At 42.4% G+C, this 21,544-nt stretch overlaps 2 protein-coding genes across 6 annotated transcripts in view; both read right to left on the bottom strand.

Moving 5' to 3' along the window:
* Positions 1 to 1,349: 1,349 nt before the first annotated feature.
* Positions 1,350 to 14,339, bottom strand: tmem184ba (transmembrane protein 184ba). 3 transcript variants are annotated; one of them, XM_034860952.1, is made up of 10 exons: positions 13,975 to 14,339; positions 13,837 to 13,879; positions 10,917 to 11,150; positions 9,040 to 9,205; positions 4,328 to 4,418; positions 3,935 to 4,102; positions 3,471 to 3,640; positions 3,184 to 3,378; positions 2,864 to 2,890; positions 1,350 to 2,233 (listed from the first exon to the last, which is right to left on the bottom strand). In XM_034860952.1, exons 3-10 carry the CDS (start codon positions 11,148 to 11,150, stop codon positions 2,004 to 2,006), a joined length of 1,281 nt encoding a protein of 426 aa, XP_034716843.1. In that variant the 5' UTR covers positions 13,837 to 13,879; positions 13,975 to 14,339; the 3' UTR covers positions 1,350 to 2,003. The 3 variants fall into 3 exon arrangements, with proteins under 3 accessions (XP_034716843.1, XP_034716844.1, XP_034716846.1); XM_034860953.1 differs by lacking the exon at positions 13,837 to 13,879; XM_034860955.1 differs by lacking the exon at positions 2,864 to 2,890.
* A 1,269-nt stretch (positions 14,340 to 15,608) lies between these two features.
* The window catches only part of csnk1e (casein kinase 1, epsilon), a 13,885-nt gene continuing 7,949 nt past the window's right edge, over positions 15,609 to 21,544 (bottom strand). Inside the window, exons 6-10 of one of the 3 annotated variants that reach the window (XM_034859527.1) lie at positions 21,187 to 21,335; positions 20,346 to 20,544; positions 20,114 to 20,259; positions 18,005 to 18,059; positions 15,609 to 16,984 (exon numbers count right to left, since the gene is read on the bottom strand). In XM_034859527.1, the coding sequence (XP_034715418.1) occupies positions 18,027 to 18,059; positions 20,114 to 20,259; positions 20,346 to 20,544; positions 21,187 to 21,335 (527 nt within the window). In that variant the 3' untranslated portion in view covers positions 15,609 to 16,984; positions 18,005 to 18,026. Of the gene's footprint in view, positions 16,985 to 17,993; positions 18,060 to 20,113; positions 20,260 to 20,345; positions 20,545 to 21,186; positions 21,336 to 21,544 lie in introns of all 3 variants that reach the window. The other 2 variants (XM_034859526.1, XM_034859524.1) reach the window with 2 other exon arrangements.

Here is a 21,544-nt window from a genome sequence, read left to right on the forward strand (position 1 = left end):
TCCATGTCAAAATGTAGCAACCCAATTACCCAGACACAGTAGAGTCTAAAAATAGGACACGGCTTCTGTGCACAGCCATGGCTTCTGTCCTATTTAACCTATATTATGTCAGGCCGAGGCAGAAATAAAAGAAAGACCCATGACCACTGTCTGAGGTGGGGCGTGCTCGGACAAAGCAGTTACACGTGCACCAAGCTTATTGTGTGTGATAATAACTGCCTGTTGATAAGAGTGCGAGTGTGCCCATGTGTTCTGCACGCGGCCCCCTGCTGTTCACACGGGGCTACAGCGGGGCAGTGGCACTCCATGGCAATGAACACGTTGGCAGACTCGCCATGACTCATTCACATGACTCAAGAACTCCAATTATGTGTAAAACAAATAACTAGCTCTGCCTGCGGTGACGTCAAACAAAAAATAAAAAAGACTTGGCATGACAAAAAGGTCCCGGGTGCTCAGGAAGTTCAGTCAGAAGATTGCAGGAGCGGTTTGGGAGCGGAAATTCAAAAGGAATCCAAGGCACTCTTCTTCTAAATAATTTGGAGAAGAGTGCCTTGGATTCCCTTTTTTATCTACTTAAACTAAAATAAGACTGCCTGGAAGAACAGAAGTTGAAGAAATGTAACAAGTTTACACATTGTTATTTTTAACTGAGAGAATATTGACTGTAAATGCATCAAATATATATGTGGTAGGTGACACACATATAACTAGCTCGCGATAAGAACTGTAAAATGTGCAGTTGCTTGCTTCCTCCTGCTGCAAAAACTGAAACTACGCTTAAGACAGAGCCTTACATCCAAAAAAATAAAATAAAAATAAACTTACAATACTGAAACCTGATTGGCTGACAGAGAATTGACTGCAGTGGGTGTGTCAGGGCCAGTGCAGAAACACACAACAAACCTACTTTGGATGGATTTTAGTCTTTCTCAAGTTTCTGGAGCCAATCAGGACGCTTAGGTTGTGAAATGGGCGGATATTTGAAAATGCACTACTTAAAATTAAATGACTAGTGTGTTTGTGAAAGAGAGCGAGAGAGAAAATCCCTTTTGGGTTTTTTCAGTGAGTATTATTGAAGGAAAGCTTTAATTCATTTGATGAAGCTCCTCTACTAACCTATATTCCTCTTGTTTTTCCCTCGCCCCAGTTAACCTCCATTGTGTCCTGCAGAGGTCTACTCCCTGAGTGAACCGGCACAGACTTTAATCCCAGCCATTCAAATACCGGCCCAGTACCCCCAGCGTAATCCTGACCAGCTCTGATGATCATCTCTCCTGGTGCAGCTGTACTGTATAATCTATAATCTGCTTTCCTGATCCATACAGTTGACTTTAACTCGTTTTTTTCCGCTTAGTTTCCCTTTAAATCCATCCCCACACTGCAGTGAAGGGTATCCCTTAAATCCCACAATGCACCAGGGTCTCCTCAGATCACATAAAATCCATCTAGGTTCAGTTGATATCTTTGTAAAACATTCTAATGGCTGATTTCTTCTTCCGTTTGAAGCATGTGAATGTATTTACAGACCAACTAATTTGTTAAATAGTTTCAAATTTGTATCTCAACATTTATTTTTTACAACAGAGCTTTCAAAATGTAAACCAATGCCCAAGGACAAAAACCATAACATCCATTAGGATGATTGCATTGCCACATGACTGAGCTGAAACTTTCCAAAAGTCAAGTATGATTCAGTATGTGAGAGTGTGACTCACAAACCTTCCTGAAAACTGACACAAGCCTTCTTATCTTCTTGCCAAGGGTTTAACACCAAATCAGCTTAAGTGTTCCTGCTAAATAAAGCGCTCAGGAAATGTGGGTGCAGAAAGTAACGCAGGAAGATCCATGCATCCATGATCAGTCTCCATCACACACACGGGGGGGGGGGGGGGGGAGAGAGACAGACAGAGAGAGAGAGAGAGAGAGAGAGAGAGAGAGAGAGACCGGCTGCACAGGAGGATAAAGTACCATCGGTCATTAAAACAGTCTTGTTTTCGGCTCTAGAATTCGTCGTCGGAGCTTAGCAGGAGGGTCTTCTCCGTGTCACCGCGTCCGCTGACGGCGTTGTGCGTGCGGGAGACGGGCTGCGGCACCCCCTGCTCCAGCGTGGACTGCTGGGTGTACTGCTGATAGGCCGGGGAGAAGTTGTGGATGGCGTCCTGGACCATGTCTCCCGGGTTCATGGTCTCCTTCAGGCTGCTGGAGATGCTCTTCATAGGGGCACAGCGACCTGCGGGGGGGTGGGGGGGGACCAGACCAGACCAGAGCAAAGAGTTAGAGGTTAGGAGAAGAGGTGGAATAGAGTAAATGGGGTCTGAAGGAAGAGGAAAGGGGGAGAAAGGGACAGTGTGGGACATACAGGGTGTAGACAGGTCCAGGAGTGATTTAAGGGAGGAGAAAAGGAAAGGAAGGACAGGAGTGAAAGAAAAAAAAGGAGGGAAAACATAATGGGAGGATGGGTTTATGGTGATTTAGGCAGCGATGTGGCAAATCAAATGGAGAGGAGAGAAAGGAGAAGAAGAGAGTCAGAGGAGCGGGAGAAGAGAAGTGATTTAGTGGAAGGAAAGAAGGGTGGGGGTGGAAATGAATGGACGAAAAACAGAGACAAGAGAAGAACAGGGCATCGGTGATTTAGAGGGATGTTAAATGGCGAGACAAAAGGAGGGAATGCGTGGTGAAGAAATGGGGGGGAAAGGAGGAATTGTGATGACAGTGGATGTGATTTAGAGGAAGGGAATAAAAAGGGGAAATGGTTCATTTCACAGTGACGTAGACAGGTAAAAAACAAAATTAATTTAAGACATGTGAGAAGGACGGGACTAGGGGATTGTGGAGTAAACAGCATCAGTGTTAAACCTACCAAACTCTCCGTATGTAGGAACCGGTCCTTTATGGTACAGCAGAGAAGAAAAAAGACATAAAGAAGGATGTGTAGAAACAAAAACATGAGTGATAGGCAGAAGAGAGTACAAAGTTAAAAGGTGAAGAAAAAAAAAATGGGGGAAGAAGTACACCGAGATGTGGGAGAATTTTGGTTGAAAAAAAGGGGCATGAGGGAGAAAACATGCAACATGAAAATGGAGACAAAATGCTATTTTAGATCCTTCCATTTGGAAGGCAGACAGTAAACTCTGGCGCGGCGTTAGAAATCATGCTGTAAGTGTCCTTCTTCCCTCTCACCTTGTGAATCCAGACTCTTGTCCATGTAGACTCTGTATGTGAAAGCATGGAGCAGAGCCAACGCCGCGAAAAACATCTCGATGCAGATGATGAAGTTCTGATAACCGGCGGCGACCGTCCCCTCACCGACAGACACGTCCACTGAGTCAATCTTGGGGATGGCCCCGCACTTCTCCAGGATGGCTAGCAAGACGCCTGACCCCGAATGACAAGATGATACATAATGAAGATACAACTACCTTCAGGTACATATATGAATAATAAGCGTGTTGTGCGTTGCGGCTTACCCTGCCAGAAGGACAGGAAGATGATGGACTTGACCATGAGGAACTTGAGCATGGGGCTATAAGGGCTGAGCAGCTCCCTGGTGGAGAAGTAAAAGAGGAAGAGGGCATACAGAGACAAGCTGACCGAGATGTTGTTGATGATGGTCACGTACAGGTAACCGCCGGCAACACTGTCGAGAAAGAAGTCAGAGAGAACAGTGTTAGTTGTGTTGGTTTTGACGTAGGCTGGTTCTGTTCTGATTGCTATTGTTGCAGGTGGTGCTTAAAGCCTAAATCTCCCATTAGAGAGAATGAATGCCCTAAACTGAAACTATTAGTGGAGGGGGTGATGATCAGTCTGGGACAATCAGTTCATCAAAAAATGAAAAGGAATAATCCACAAGTTCCAGTTTTTTTTTCTAACTTCGATGGCATCTTTGTTCACTGATTTTCTGTCCCGCACTTTACGTTTCTGCAGCACTTACTTGAAGTCTCCGTCCTTGTATTTGGCGTAGGCCTGCAGGATGACGGTGATGGCGGCCATGAGCGGTTTCACCACGCAGAACTGCAGAGTGGCCTGCTTGCAGAAGCGCAGGAAGCCGATGGAGTAGGCCTTCCCCCTCAAACAGCAGGTACCGTACATACAGCTGGACCTGATGGGTACAAAACACCCCAATTACCCCTGATGCCGTTTCTAATACTTCTGGTGAATTGGTGTAAACGAAGAGCAGTGAAAAAAAACTAAAAAAAAGGAAAGTATGTGCAATAATTGCTTTGAACGCAAACACATTTTGCTGATCAAACCCCCTCGTTACATGCTGGGTTTTTCCACGGCCTGTTAGAATCTAATCCTTCAACTGGGGGAATTAGAGACTTACTCGATGGGTTTTCCTCTGATCTCAGCCATGATGGCGCTCTCGCCCCCCAAGTATTCATAGCACAGGCTCAGGAAGCTGTAAATCACAAACGCTGGGGGGGGGGGGAAGAAAACAAGGACAGAAAGGGTTGGTTGTTATTATTGTTTCCTTTTTCTGATCTGTCAACAATGACTGAGTAGGTGTTCACTGGATTTCTGCTTTGAGCTATAATCTTCAAGTTGTCATATGAATTATAATTATAACAAACACATTTCAACTTGATGTAGCCTGTGTGAAAGCAGCTCTTGTTGTATAGCCTATAAAATAGTCAAGCTGCAGTTGGAAACTGTGAGAAAACAGTTTAAACTGTAAAACCCCAAAACTAAAAAAGGTTCAACAGATGAATCACTCAGCCACCCACAACCCCCCCCCCCCCCAAAACAAACAAACAAACATTATTTCCTGTCACACTTACTTTGCCATCTACAAGCAGACATATTCCAGAATCCTTTGTTTTCTATATGTGATGTTCTTACTAGGACTGTCCTCCATTAATGACATTCGTAGTTGACTAACATTCATAAAATGTTGTTGACTACTCGATTAGTTGATTTAATCAAAAGATCAGAAAAACTGAGTTTCTCCACAAAGAATCATGCAAAAGCATTACTTTAAATCTTGTGTTACTAGAGATGTGCTTATAATATTCTTGAAAATAAGTCATTCAGCATGAAAAAAATAGCATAAAAACTCAAAGTCCAAAACGACCAATTAGTCGACTAATCATGTTACATGTGAGTATTTCATAAAGACCGTTTCAGGAACTGTACGAAGGCAGGTACACACCATCACTAGATTCAGTAAAACGGTCAAGGCGGTCGCTATTAAGAGCACCCTGCCATCGTCTGACAGGTAAGAGAGGAAATAGGCTGGATCCAGATTCTTGCAACATTGGAAGGTTCTTCTAGGTATGCTACCGACACTTAAAGGGATACTTCACCGATTAGGATTAAGCTTTGTATCAGTAGAAACGCAGTAGTATTTATTAATGACCGTGCTTCCCTCCATCTTGTCCCCGAGGAGAGAGATCTCTGTATTGTGCGTAATAAAACGCAGATTACTCAAAAAATCATCATTGTGTGTCATCGGAGGCATTTTTGCCCAGCGGCCGTGGACTACCAGCCAGCTAGTTCCTCATGTTTTCAACCTGACCATATGGGGGTTGGACCCAAAGCAAGCCGAAGCGAGTCGAGTGTCAGCAATCTTGGAGCTAAGCTACATCTATCTATTTTCAGAATTAAACTTTAACAACAATGAACAATGGACTGGTGCAGAAATTGCTAACAGCTGCTGGAGTTTGTGACTGTTAAATGCCGACTGCTCTACATTCCACGTAAATTCACGGCTGTGTTTATACTCCGTGTTTAGCTACATCCCTCCAAGCGCTAATGCTACCATTGCGTTAGCTGAACTTTACGGCTATAATGTGGGTGCACTAAATGTTGTTTCGTATTTTGTTTTTATGTTAGGTTGTTTATAAAGTTTAAATGTGTGAGACCACTTGAGCAACGGTGAAATGTTTTTATGTTCATGGCTGAAATAACAATAAAACACACTAGAGTTGAATGCATCCCTGTTAATGTCAGTAAACGGTAGGCGTGGCTTGGGAGTGGACTCTTCGAGCAGCGAAGCAAGTGCATTCTGGGATTTCTACTACATAAGTGACCCAATTTAAAGATATATTTCCAACGGTATAATATCCCGTTAACCTGTTGAACTGACTTTAGAAGTTCAGGTAACAGACACTCAACAGTCCTGCTGACAGAAAAAAAAACTATATACTGTGTAGGGGAAACACTACTACTTATCAGTTGGAATTTTATTCTAATATGTTGTAAAAACATTAACCATACAATACGTTGAATCAGTTAAATGTACAGCCATGAGATTGGATGTATCAAAGGGTAAAGTGGCCCAGGAAAGCATGATGTGTGGCCCTAATTAGACTACGTAAGTAGCCTGAAGTTTATACTTATGCGTTGGTGTGTGTCGAGCTGGCGTGTGTGTGTGTTTGTGTGGGGAGTGTGTGGTAGAGTGAGGGAGAAGTGAGAGAGTGACGCGATTGGCTTTGGCGCAAGTAGCGACTCTAAAGTCATATTAAGATAAACAAAGTCCTCTGTGTTTTCTGATCTTTAGCAGGAAAAGTTAAGCCTGTCCTTGATTTCATGCTGTTTATGGAAAAAGGAGAAGTGGGAGATGAGTCGGGGGACATGCAATGCTGCCAACACACGACGTGCGTCGCCGTGACGTTACATTTTTCATGTCTCCACGTATCTACGGATGCAGCCACTGTGTAGATTTTACGCAGAAGTATAAATCACACTTATGGCTGCATTAGGTACAGAGCCTCGACTTCTGTGCTATACCACTGGCGAAGAGCAATGCACAACCATACAAAAAACTATTTAGCTAAACAGCACAAACAACCTGATCCAACGGGAGTTTTAGTTCTTTAGATAATATACTTTGAGTTTTAATTCTTAAATATTAAGTTTGGTACTTAAAATGGTAGGAATTTGTTTCCAGCCTCAAGCTGCAGAAACGTCTTCCCTTTCTGGATGAGAATCCCAAGACTGATCTCACGAGGCTACAAGATCAAAACACACACGCACGTATGCACCACCTCTCCCTGTGTGACTGATCTTCAGCTGCCTGTCTCCTGTGACCAGTGGGTTATCTCTCCTCTGCTGTTTCAGTGAGAGGGTGATGACGACCAACGGGCTCATAAAAACACAGCCAGACTAATCCTGTTAACACACATTCTCTCATCTCAAGAAGAGCGGGCATGTGAGGTAACACAAGGTTGGCGTGAGGGATGTATATCAGTTGGTTGTGAAAATGTGAAGTATCCTGGGTGTTTGCCATGGCGTCTGTCTGTCTGTCTGTCTGTGTGTGTCAACGGTTCAGGAGGATGTTTGTGTGTGTTGCAGTGTTGTGTCACAACACTGATTTTCAAAGCAGCTGCACTGCTGGCAATAACTCTTGTTACATCAGTTATCTGCTTCTGCAGAGTTATTATATTCATCTCTTCCTTCTGTGGTCTTTTGTATGACGTCAGTCTCCTGTTAGACAATACTTATGTAACAAGATTCCATAAAGGCCAGTTCACAGTCTGACTTTAACAACAGCTAATATACAGAGCTGAGTGATGAGAACTGGTTGATGGGAGTAGCTCTCCCTGTGTCTCAGCTGTTTGCCATTATGCTCTTTCCCTTCTCTCCACGGACCCCGTTGGCACTGCTAGTTGCCACGGTGATACGGCAGGCATATGTACAATGAGAATGGGAACTTTGCAGTAAGTTTGGTTGAGAGTAACTCATTATCAGATGCAGCCACTCTGGTTGAAGAGAAAGATTTGTAGGCGCGGTTGCCATGCAACAGGTCAGTCAGCCTTGCTCAGGAAAAGACCTGGGCAGGGCTCAGCAGCAGCATTGTGGGAAGGGGAAGACAAACAGGAGGAAGAGAGGAGAAGATGCGGACAATAAGAAAGAGACTTGGTTGAGAGTGAGGTGGAGGTACAGGAGAAAGCAGTGAAGGGAGGAAGGATAACGGCAAGAGATGAAGAGAAAAAACAAGGAGGAGAACCATCTGTTGGAGTAGTTTGTATGTAGGATGTAGCGCCTCCACGCCATAGTTGAATGCATGTGGCATCATCCATTCGCTGACACAAGACTTGACGCCTGTGCTAAGTGTCACTCACAGTTAGCAGACTATTTCTATCCTGAACGTCACAACTCTGGAGAAATGAGGAGCGGAGGCAGCCAGCTGCCTTTCTGCCAATTCATCGATGTCGTTCAAGATTCAAAGCATCAGGCAGCATTTGTTTTGTTTGCGTCATCCATCCGCTCAGCAAAGCTGCCAACACACCATCAACTTTTCTGACACGACGTAAATAAACACCGTCCTTATTCTACAGTGAGCAGTAAGCCATTGATCCATGTTTTACATCCTTCCTACTAGATTTCAGTTGCACTAACTCAACTCAAAATACTATTAAAACAAAGTTTCTGTGATGCACACTCATGGATAATAGCAGGGAAATAATCAGCACGACCGTGCTACAGTAAAATGTGCACATTAAGACAAGGAATTTCAAAATACACTGTGGGAACGTCACATGTAAAAATTTAAGAAATTAAAGTCACAGCAATCGCCAATCCTCCAAGGTTATACTCAGTTCACGAGAAGAGTACTACAGTTTCTATGAAAATTTGTAATATTTAATGAATATCTTCATTTTAGTATCCAAATCTTTAGAAAAGTAAGTCTGCTCCAAGACCTTTCAAATGGGATAAACAACTAAAGGCTGGTATACGACAAGGCAGGAGGCAAATGAGGGTGAGAGGGCACTTTGCTGGAAAAACCATTAACTGTGTAGGTGGAATAACCTGTTAAGGATGGGCAGACAAGGAGGTGGAAAGGATTTTAAAAATCCATCTATGGAATAAAATATAGCCATTAAATCGATCTTCATTCCACTTCACAAAACGGCATTCAACGGGCGAGAGCTTCTCTTGTGTTCTGTACGGTCAAAGCTGACAGTTCATCGATTTTGTGCCCTCACCGTTGTTGTCTGCTGAATCAGCGGCGTTAATAAAACTGCATCATCAGTGCAAGTCACAGACTGAGCTGTGACAGGACAGAACTGGACAAAGACAAAACCATGTCCTTACCCTCATAGCAGTCCCTGACGGTGTCAAAGTACACGTAGTACTGGTCGTTGGTGAAGAAGAGGAGGCTGAGCCAAGAGTCAAAGGCATAGATAGGAACAATGAAGAGGATCCGTACGATGTGGCGCTGCTCCCTCGGCGAGCTGTAGAACCGTAGGTGCATGTAGATCTGGGACGGACAGAAGAGACACTTTAAATATTGATAGAAGATGAAAGTTAATTAAGCGTGAGGTGCTAAAGCTAGATTAAAAGTAACGTATTTCATAGCTTTGTGACAAAAGTAAGAAAAGCTGCTTCCCTGTTCTTACTATGGCTGTAGACGAGTAAGCCTGTAACAAAGGGATTAAACACTAGTGTAGCAAGATAAGACAGCGAGTCTACAAGTTAGGTTGGAGCAGAGCTTTAAAAATGGACTTGGAATACTCAGATTTGTATACAGTGTATCAATGTCTCTTGCTGTCTGGTCAGCGAGTCAATACATTACCTCACCTACACCGTTTACTAGGAATAGTGTGAAAACAAACCTCTGACTCTACAGGCTTGTCATGCACCTGGATCAAGTTTCCCCTTTGCGCGCGCGCGGGCGCATGTGTTCATGCTCTGTATCACAAACACCTGCCGAGGGATGTTGCCAAGCAACCCCTGCCCTTCTCTGGGCCTGAACAGGTCTGTGTGTTCAGAGCATCACATCATTTGTGCATTAAAACACACACACACACACCAGTCTTTCCCATTCAAAGGTTCTACTTGGGCACGCCACCCAGGTAGATTGATAAAATCAAATTACATTTTTTTCCCCCAGTTATCAATGTCATCGTTAACACACAGACCAGTGGCCTCCGGCCCCTCCCCTTCCCCCTCGTAAACTTGCACACCGTGCATCGGACCACAATCTTAGTATAAAACCAAAAGTATGTGAATTGTATACTATTTTTAGTAGGTATCACGGTATGAAAACACTTGGCAGAACGCCGAAATAGGTATCCACAATGCAATGCGGTAGTAACGACAACGTTCAAAACAGACAGACGGACAGCAACCAAGGCAGCTCTGTAACGTCTAACACGCTTTCATTTATGTTTCTCCATATTTACAACATCTGTTGGTCTAGTTATTTTCCTTTTTCAGTAGTTTAAGCATTATCTGGCGATGCCGCTAAAGCTGAGCTTAGCAGGGGTTACCATGGTTACGTGTCTCCAAAAGCAAGGAGGCTCTCAAGAAGTGACGTTGAAAATGACAGCTAAGCGCATCCAAAAAGGTACACATTACTGTTTTATTTACAAAAAAATATGCTGAACGATAGTGTACATGTTGAGTATGTAGTGCAGTGTGATTTTGGACACAACCAGTGTTAAGATTTATGATAACAAGTAACTTTCTGTATGGGTCATAGTATGGGTTTAAGGTTAAGTTGTTAATACAACATTTCAGCTGTGGGTAACATTAATTAGGTAATTTATCTGCAGAACCATACATTAGTATGAACGGTCAGATTGTCAAATTGTATTTGACAATCCAATCAGATTTAGTTGATAAAGCAAAGCTACACTTCATTTGTATCATCTTCAAATCTGGTTTGTTTAATATGTAAATAGTTCTTTCTGATAGATCTTGTTATGTAGTCATTTTGTTTTTATAAATAGTTCATAAACTATTGACTAAAATATGACGGCTAGTCAACTAAAGATGGCATGATGCCGTGATGTCACATCCCTCGCCCTCCACCACCACAAGTTCTCAACCTATAGGACACACACACGCATGCACGTCTGCCAAATCTAGTTTAAATTTAGTAAGGGTACATAAAATAGTATCAAGTAGAAATGACGACATGATGATTTAACCGCCTCTGTCTCCTTCTGCTGTTTGGAAGCGGTTACCTGGTGACAGGTGAGAATGAGTGCGGTCCAGACGAAGAAGCCAGACACAGCCTGCGCTGCGGGTGTCATGAGGAAGATAGGCTGGTCTGGGCTCAGCAGAGGGGCTTCTGGGAGCCATGAAATGTTGGGGCCCATTGGGGCTGCCGTTGGCAGGGGGCCGGGTGCTGGGGCCAGAGGAGAGTCCTCCCCCAGCCTCTCTGAGAGCGGCACATCTCGCCTCATCAGCTTCAGCATCTGGAAGTGACACAGAACAAAGACAAGGTGTCTGTGCGTGTGTACATTCAAACATTTCTAACAGTGACTACACTGTGACATAATTAGTTGAGAATGAGAATCCATTTCCACTAGTAATCATCAACCTAAAATATAGATCGCACATTCTGTTATCAATGTAATGTGTAATCAGAGATTGCCTGATTGATGGAGGACACACAAATACACTGCATGTCAACATTACGCCATGAATCAAGGACGTGCGTGTGTGTATGTGTTTGTGTATGTGTGTGTGTGTAATTTGTATCATGGTATTTGTGTGACTGTATGGAAAGAAAAGATTTTTAGGACTAGCCTACAGTGGCTTGCATAAGTTTACACACCTATTGTAAAGTTGATTAAAAAGGGGGATAAAAAAAAAAAAAAAAAAAACTTTTGGAAATTGATCTTAATGCCCTAATTAAAAAACATATATAGGAAAATCCAAACTTTTAAGGACACCAATTTTCTTTGTGAATAAATAATGTATTGTAAATAAACGTTCTTCCTTAAAATACAGGGGGCATAAGTAAACACACCCCTGTGTTAAATTCCCATAGAAGCAGGCTGATTTTTATTATTGAAGGCCAGTTTTTTCATGGATCCAGGATGCATCCTGATAAAGTTCCCTTGGCCTTTGAAATTAAAATAACCCCCCATAATCACATACCCTTCACCATACATACAGATTGGCATGGGGAACTTTCCATAAAATCATCTCAATGCAAATCAAATCAGCTATTAGGCTAACTGGAAAAACACCCTGCCAATCTCTATGTATGGTGATGGGTGTGTGATGATGGGGGGTTATTTTAATTCCAAAGACCAAGGGAACTTTATCAGGATGCAAAGTATCCTGGATCCATGAAATAACTAGCCTTTAAAAATCCACCTGCCTTTATGGGAATTTAACACAGGGGTGTGTATACTTATGCCCCCTGTATTTTAAGGAAGAACATGTATTTACAATACATTATTCATTTAAAAGAAAATTGGTGTCCTTAAAAGGCTGGATTTTCCTTTTAAAAAAATGGGATTAAGGCATTAAGATCAATTTCCAAAAGATGTTATTTTATTCCTTCAACTTTAGCATGGGTGTGTAAACTTATGCAAGCCAGTGTACATCCCAAAGAACGCCATGTAACCGCTGCCAGATTACGTGACCAGACATCTACTATTCAGCTGTAGCTCACACGCGCCACCATTTCTCCAAGTCAGCAGAAAGCAACGTGTCATTTAGCTGCAAGGCATTCTTGTATTTTTAGGCTTCGATGATTCCTCCTTGTACGATAGTTAAAAATTGGGGCCTAAATGGTGAGATAAGAAAATACTGTTTTATTCACAGGACAAAAAAACAACACTGGTATTTAAAGTTATGTTTTTAATCACTGAAATGTTTCTGCAATCAAACTCCATATACGCTCTAAAACCCCTAATGTGTCCAATTGTCTTCTGAAGTAGGAAAAAAAACTGACTCGAACAACAGAATGGACCTAAAATAGTTTTGGGAAAATCCCACCTTTGATATTCATGTCCTTCCATATCTGACTAGTGAGTCGAACAAGAATCAACCGCCTTCAGCCTGACCCAATTTATTCGTGATGGACAATAAGACGTATTTGGTGCCGCATCCACTTGCAGCTGAAGATGACTGGGCTTAAAGTGGCCAGAAGACAAGTTACGTAAGCTGCGGCTTGTCACAGTCTCCAAGGTAACACTGTCAAGTTCTCAGGGTATGTTTGTTCTTGCACACTGACAGACAGCTGGCGTATAGGATGGAAATAACAAAAGAGTGGACATAAGTGCTTAAAATGGTCACTGGATGAGAAAGAGAGACAGTGAGTGAGGGTATCCTTCATTCTGACTGATCATGTCTCCTCCGCCAGAGTAGCGTGGCTACCATAAGTCACATAGCACACAGAACAAACAGTACAATGACAGGCTGAAATAATGCTCTCTCTCTCACACACACACACACACACACACACACACAGTTTTATATGTGAGGGTGAGAGGAGTTATGGTTGTGTGTGTATGTGTGTGAGAGAGCAAGAGAGAGGAGGTCATTTGTATTGGTTTGCCAGGGATCAGCAGCTCTACATGTCAACAAGGAGAAGTGAAGGCATCAGCAGCCACACATATACACAATGCAAGTGACAGCAAAATGATGCTGTGCTGAAGCAAAGGGACATCTGTGTGTTTCATTTAAAAAGGCAATAATAAGGTCAATAATAAGGTCAGTCTGAGACACACACACACACACACACACACACACACACACACACACACACACACACACACGAATAATATATCAGTGAGACAGAGGGTTAGTAATAAAGCAGAGCAACAGATGGAAAGGGGTGATGGGGGGCAGACGGGGTGGGTTTATAATTCATAGAAAGTAAATCCAGAGGTTAGACCGACTGGATTAGAACACTGGTTGAAGCAACAACAGCAACACCACTGGGGTTTATCCAAAAGAAAGCCTCCAAAACATGTTACCACTTCTGTCTTTGCTTGAGCAGTAGCCTACTTCCATATCAGTGCTTTCATTGTAGCCTAGCCTACTGCTGCCAATTAATGCTGCGGGTAACAGGTTTGAATAACATGAAACGACACTCAAATTCAAATAAATTAAACGTATATGGCAAAGCTTGAAAAGACTTACCTTAGTTTATAGCCACAACAATTCAGACTTGAACTATTTTAACCTAGAATTGAGAAAGAGACACGTTATTAGTCAAGTTAAAAAAGGTGAATTTCTTAAAGCGAAGTATTTCTAACCTGTGTTAGAAGCTAGGCTCACCTGCTAAATACGTTGCTGATTTTAAATCCTCAGCTCCGTCAGACAAACTCGCGACCAGAAATGACCCAGAAACGGCCTTAATTCCTCCTCAGAGTCGCACCGTTGCTCCCCGGACATCCATGTTGAGACCTCGGCGGACTGCCCCGTCAATTTCTGCGTCTCTCCCAAAAAAAACTCACGTCCAAAGTTAGTCCCTCGTGTGTAAAAACTTATAAATTATCGTTTTAGTACTCCTGTCTGTGCATTAACATCGTCTGAAGTCCTTGTTTGTGGAGTTAAAACAGTGGACTCCTGCATTCTTCCCCGCTCCTGTTTTCTCCAGTCCGCTGACTTCAAACCAATCCTGTCGGATTAACTGCAGATCAGAGGAGCTCCGCCCACACAACAAACAACGAACCGGTTCAGCCAATCACACACAGACTATCATTAATAACCCCAAAGAAGGCGGGGTTTGTTTATTGGACACTGAGCATGTGCAGGTCTATTGGTCTATTCTCGGTACATCCATTCTCCTAATACATCCATGGGTACAGCACTTAGAGATACTGTGGCAATGTGCGTGATGTGTACAAGCAGTGATGTATGGAAGGTGTGAAAGCCCACAAGCTTCCACACATTGACGAATTATTAGTTTTCGACTTCTTGTCCTGTGTATGTGGGCATTAACCATAATATTAATTGGTTCTTTTTTTGTAGCCTAGCTACTGCATGTAACTTAAATAAAAAAAATATATACTTGTACATATACTTTTTCTGTACATAAAAAGTCCCAGTTTCAGCTTTTCGAAAATCCCGACAATAGACTCTGAGATTGTCAAGTTCCTTTTCTTCATCTTAATTGGTTTTACTCATTTTAAAATCCTATTTGTATGTTTTATGCTTTCTAAATTGCCCTGTGCCTTGCATCTTCTTCTTTTTAATAGATATTTCTAAATACATTTCTTTCTTACATAAATAACTGTTGTTGAAAGGCGCTATCCAAATAAACTTCCCTTGCCTTGATTTACACAGGCAATCAGATATGATGACTCCTATCTTAAGAAAAGAAACACAACAGTATATAAAACACCATCATAGAACCCAAGCAGAATTTAACAACATGACATCATAAAGAATTTAAAACAGCAGCAACAATCACATACAACATACAAATAAAAAGAAAGTTAATAAAGATATGCATAAAACAAGCATTTCAATTCTTAAACAAGTTAAGCTTAATGTGTAAAATGAAATTTTAACGGGTCAAGGGGTAGATGAAACTCTAAAATGCATATGACTGGGAAATGTGGAAAAAATATTTTAACCTTTATTTATTCAAAGGAGGAAACCCTGATAACATTCACACAGTTACACTTTCATACCTGGAAGCTGCCCGGTACATCCACAGTCAGATCTGCTGGCCAATGATTAACTCCACTGGAGTTTCTGAGGTTTAGGGCCTTGCTCAAGGGCACTGCAGTGCTGCCCTTTCACTTTCCCCATCCAGACTTTCTCCTGTTGGTCCGGGGATTGAACTGACAACCTCCCAGTCACAAGCTCTCTTCTCTAACCTGTTGAACAACACTGCTTTAATAGGAAGTATCACATAACAAATGTGAATGGTCCAATACTTTGCAATCAATCAGAAGTCTGTATAAGCCGTGTATATTTTTATTGATTCGGAAAATATACACAAATATCATAGTAATAAAGTCAAAGCATGGGAAAGAAATGTACAGGACATCTGGCAGCTCATTCCCATCAGTGACATCTGTCCATCCTGACAGGCCTGGCTAAAAAAAAAAACTCCTTAAAATATGAAGAAGAACCTCTCTGTCATTGCCTGCCACAGTCGAAAACCAAAATACACACGTTTGGCGGACTCTAAAGTTTAGTGGTATAAATGCCTGTTTTACTCCTCCTCCCCCTCGCCCAGGGCTGTCAGGAAGTAAACAGTACTCTTCTTTCCAGCCCCATCTTCAAACAACCAGTCACATTTTGGCGAAATGTATCTACACATTTTTACATATGTTATAAAGCAAAAGTAAAGAACAAACCACCAATGTTGTATAACTTTCTCAAGTCGTTTTCAGACCTGGAGGTACAAGTTGGATTTGGGCTTTTTCATATCATATCATACAATCCTCAATCCCTTATAATCTGTCCTCAACTCAAAGCAGTCTTCCTCCTCTTTCTTCTCTTTCCACATTCAAGACGAGAAAGTTTTAGTTGGAGGATAAGTCTTCTGTGATGATTCATGGGTAATTCATCATACACAGTAACCTTTCCCTCCTCCAGCCCTCAGGCTCTCTGAAGCGAATCTAAAGGCAAAACAAACAGTTAAGACAATAACGCACAGACAGACACCGACACTTGTTGACAAAAAGCAGCCTCGCTCCCACTCACAAAATCTCCCCGCAGTCTCTCTAATTCATTCCTCCTCCTCTGATCCTCTCTTTGATCCATTTCCAAGCATTCTCCTGTCGCATCTGTGATAGGCCTGAATACACTTTTGTTTTATGCCCATCTCCATAATTGTTTACATATTTATTTGTAACCAAGAACACCATAAGCAGTGGATGTAGCTCTCAAACATCATCAGGTTGATAGTTGATTTTTCTTTCAAATTATTTTATCACAGGTGTAAACCACAGAATGACTGAAATTTAGCCCATTTTGTGCACTTTGATGTTTCTCTGCAAGTTGAGATCGATGGACAGGTGAATATGCGTGAAGGAGGGGCGGGTCCAGCGTGTAGTTTCACCCACTTCCCCCCATCTGGCCACATCCCCAAAAGCTGGAGCGTCCAGTTCCAGCCAAGAGTTTGTCCCGCTGGTTTCTATCATCTCAGTGTTCCTTCTGCTCCTCCCGGTCCCCCCGGCTCACACAGCTTCCTGACAGACACACAATGTCCTCCGTCCCCTCTTCAAGGGTCAGAAACGCTTCCTCCTGCTCCTCTTGTTCTCCTCCACTCATTCATGTTTTCATTCATCCATTTGAAAAATAAGGGGTATTTGATACCCTGCAGCTGCTGAACCACAAGAAACAAAACACAGAAGAGAAATGTCAACGTTCAAGCTGTGGACAGGATAAAATGGAAACATGTTATATCTTCCTTGAAATGATACAAACAATTCCTTAGTCTGTCTCCCAAAACTTTCTGACTTCTTTACCCTGTCTGTGGCATTTATCCCAAAGCCTTGGTTCCTATTGAAGGTCACAAATGTATACTTTCATCTTTAAAAAGGGCTAAAACAGCTGGCAGTTGTTGTTTTTTTGTGGCAATTGTTACTCAAACAGGAGTTATTGGTGCATTTGTTGGTGACTATTTTCATCATCAGCACATCAGATGCCCTGGTGAGTATTTAAAGCAGTACGTAGTATCGACTCAAAGTATAAGTTCATGGCAATGAAGGTGCATGTCAACATTGATGTTTTAAACAGTTTCTGGACAAAAACGGAGGTCTATGGTACACAGGCATAAGATATATTGAGTTTTCATACAGACACAATCATTTGTCCTTTGTGGAGAATAAGAAAAATAAAGTACAACACAAGACTTATCCTGTGAATATAAGCATTACGACATTGACCTTTTTTTTTTTTTTGCACCCAACCTCAAAAACTTTTTTGTTTGTTTATGTGACAATGATAAACTCAGTCTGTAATGTTTAGTGCGTTTGAGTTTTTTGTTAAGCTTGTAGAATCTTTTTTTTTTTTTGGTTTACATTATCCAGAGTAGCTTAAAAAACTACTTTGCAAACACCCAGTTTTATGATCACAGGATTGTTGCAATGACAAACATTGATTTTGGCTGCATTGCTTCAGATTGCAATAGCAAAATGACAAGCAACATTCAGTCTACAGAGAAAATACCAACTTTTTAATTGTAGAAAATTTGAATTATAAAAAGCAACACCTTACTCATGGCTATTTGATTGATCTATTAATTCATTACATAAATAACTGGTGTCTTTCTATCAATTGTGTGTGTGTGTGTGTGTGTGTGTGCGTGTGTGTGTCTGTGTGTATTTCCATACCTGCCACTAACCTGCAGGCCAGCCAGGAGGACCTCACTTTGCCAGATGTTCAAACGGCACACTGACCTGAGTGTGGAGGGAAAGATGAGACGCTTGGAGCAAATCAAAGGGAGAAGACAGAAAGCTGAAACAGTACTGTTACAGTTTGAGCTCTTCCACGCCCATACCCTGTACGCTTTCTTACTTCTTGATTTACATCCTGAGTTTAGTTTTCTTTCCGGCTATTTGATCTGAATATGGATATTTGTGATCTGGTGGCTGTTTCACAGGGGTTTTCCTCTCGCAGGGGGTTGCTACTATCATGGAAACATTTTTAGAATATGGGTAGACCCACAGAGAAAATTGAAGCACAGGAATTGAATAAAGGTTTGGACCAGAAAGATCAGACAACCACCACAAAGTCATCTTATTCACCAAGGATCAGTGGACGGCTTCTAATCTGAATTATTTACAACTTTCAAAGATCATAGGATATTATACAAACGTGCTTGTTTTGTCTGCATCATAGTTAATGTATGCAAATGCTGATTCTACAGTGTACATTGAGATTGTATCTATTTCAATTGGAAACATCTGCTCCACCAAATTGTTATAGTGCATGTGAGATTATATGAGTAGTGATGTAAAGACGGGGTATTAAAAACGGCTGGTGACTTTACAGCAGAATGCAGACATGATCCCTAATAAATGAAGAAGCATTGGAGAGTGTCCAATTACATATTATAGATTATAAGAGGCTTTGGGCCCTGGTGGATTAGTCTATTCCGTGTTTGTATCGTGTCAGACTTAAACTGAGCACAGTAACAAAACCTCTTCACATCAGTATATTGGTGGTGGTAATTATGAGTCGATTATGTTTGAATATTTTCCCAGCTCCAATATTCGCAATTTGGCATCATGAATTATGAATTCAGATCAACATGAGTGGCAAGCATTACAGAGAATCCAATGTCAGCAGTCAAATTTAAAGGGGAATCCTTCTGACCTATTTTATTCACACACAAAATCAAATAATGCTACATATGAAAAGAGAGCAATATGTCTACATCCATCTTTGTCTGCTCATCCGGTATCGGGTAGCGGAGGGAGCAGCTCCAGGAGGGTACCCCAAATGTCCCTTTCTGCAGTTTCTTTGTGGTTGAGTTTTTTAAATTCTTAAATAACAAGAAGAAGAGTCCACAGCCATGCTAACGGCTCTATGGGCATACACTTTGGCACAGCTGTGTTTTGAGTTCCAAGCTAAACCCAGCTTACGAATATGCTCACAATGATAGTACTAACACACTGGTGCTTAGCAGGTACCATGTTTACCGTCTTAGTTTAGCGGGTTAGCATACCACCTCAGCTGTGAACTATGGGAATTGCATTGGTAATGCAGGTACTAGGTCACAAACCAAACTATTGGAGAGATATAAATAATAAAAATAAAAGACAGATGTTAACCTGATGGTGGCGTTGCAAGAAAAGCAAGGGCATCACAGAAGTCATGAGGACATATCACGTGAACGTTCACGATCACGCTGAACCAGGAAAAGTAAGATGATCACAAATGTCAGTAGGATTCATCCTCAGGAGACCATGAATGTCTGCACAACATGTCATGGGAATCAGCCCAACAGATACTGAGATATTTCTTTTTATACAGATTATTTTCTGGGCTTTTCCGCCTTTAATTTTTGACAGGACAGCAAGGGGAGAAAGGTGAGAGGAAGACATGCTGGAAATCGTCACGCGTCAGATTCAAACTCTGGACCGCTGTGTTGAGTCATAAACCTCAAAGTACATGTGCGCCTGCTCCTCCACTGATCCAACCTGGCCACAAGATATTGAGATATTTCAATCTGGACTAGAATGGCAGACCGATTGACTAGAATGACCGCTAGCATTGGCTAAAATGGATTCAGGAAACACACAAACCCCTTCAGGTTGCATCATTAAGAGGTCACAACCTTTTCTAAATGTTACATGCAGCAATAAATCTAAAGCATGTAATTTGTACTTGCAACTAGTGACGACTGGGCCTTATGAATCGCAACCTTAATCTCCAGAAGCATGCAAATAAAACGTGCAACAACTCCCTTCTTCCTCTTGCTGAACCTGTAAAGCCACAATCTGCCTACCTGTGACGCAGTGATGCGTGATTGGTCGAGGCGTGCAGTCAGGTCTGAGGAGGAGACGTTGGCGGGCGCCCCGCGGTGAAGCCTCATGGCCACCTTCCTTTCTCGCTCGGCTCGCTCTGCTCTCCCCGCCTGAGGAGAGCGGTTACCTGCACACACAGATAGACACGCGTTTGAATGGAAAGCCTTCAGTCTGTTACAGCTGCAACTCCGAAACCACAAACAAGATCCTGACCTGACTGCTGGACCCCACGCGTGGCCGGGTTGGAGGGAGCAGCGTCTGCCTCGTTCCTGACTCTGTTGGCTGCTGAAGGGTTTGGACCAGGTGGTAGAGCTCGACCTCCAGCTCCTCTTTGGCCTCCTCCTGCTCGCTCCTCCGCCTCCTTTCCCTCCCTCCTTTCTCTCTCTCCATCCTCTGCGGTCCTGCTGGCTCCCTGAAACACAGACAAACAGGACAGAATGTGAACGTACGCTGGAGAGGAAGAAATAGACTAAAAACATAATGGAAAAAGCTTTTAAACCTCAAAGCTGGAAGTAGTTTCCAAAAGCCTAGTCTATGTCCATGAGGTTCCTCTTCCGGGATTGCCCTGTTGCTATCAGAAATTCCACCGCAAGTCACTATTTTTGGCCGGATGTCTGTTACCTTCCGCCTTCTTTGTGTTGTAACTTTAACCTCCGGTAGATTTATGAGGACTATGGTTAACTAGATTTCTGCAGGGTAAATCCTGACTAGACTATCTGTCCAATCTGAGTCTTCTGTTGCACGACTAAAACAACTTTTGAATGTACACGTTCCACCAAATCAAGTTCCTTTCCTAAGGCTATTTTGCAGTGGCACCGTGGCTCTGTCCGGCACATAGAACCGCCCAAGACGATTGTGATTGCTTTAAAGAAATGCCAAAGAACTAGAGCACCTTTTTTCCCAGAATGCCGTGTGGACTAGCCAGACCCTCCTCCGCGGCACTGTGGAGGAAGGTCTGGCAATCATGCCAAGCAAAAAGCCTGACAGCCACAGCGTCCTGTTACTAAAACTGTTGCGGAGTGGGACAGGTCTGAATTTTGGATAAACCACTCACAAACTTCAGCATGTTCCAGTCAAAGACGTAGTCGTAGGAAAAGCCCTGTCTGTGGAAAAGGTTCCTAAAGAGCTGCCTCAAGTATGAGTAGTCTGGCTTGTCGTCGAACCGCAGGGAGCGACACAAATTCAGGTAAGTGGAGAACTCAGCTGGAAAGACAAGAGAGAAATCAAAATCAGCTTTATTGGCTAAGTATGTGTGCACATACTGTACAAGGAGTTTGACTCAAAGCTGTCAAGGTGTATTACAGTGGGTACGGAAAGTATTCAGACCCCTTTAAATTTTTCATTCTTTGTTTCATTGCAGCCATTTTCCAAAAATCAAAAAAGTTCATTTTATTTCTCAGTAATGTACACTC

Source organism: Etheostoma cragini, chromosome 21 (assembly GCF_013103735.1).
Source record: "Etheostoma cragini isolate CJK2018 chromosome 21, CSU_Ecrag_1.0, whole genome shotgun sequence".
In the NCBI taxonomy this organism is placed as follows: domain Eukaryota; kingdom Metazoa; phylum Chordata; class Actinopteri; order Perciformes; family Percidae; genus Etheostoma; species Etheostoma cragini.

Excerpts from the sequence above, each read along its gene's own strand:
- tmem184ba (XM_034860953.1), bottom strand. The coding sequence starts at position 11,150 with ATGCTGAAGCTGATGAGGCGAGATGTGCCGCTCTCAGAGAGGCTGGGG. Across the intron at positions 9,206-10,916 it reads TCATTCTCACCTGTCACCAG|ATCTACATGCACCTACGGTT; the intron begins GTAACCGCTTCC and ends TGTCCGTCCCAG. Across the intron at positions 3,379-3,470 it reads CTTCCTGTCCTTCTGGCAGG|GCGTCTTGCTAGCCATCCTG; the intron begins GTAAGCCGCAAC and ends ATTCGGGGTCAG.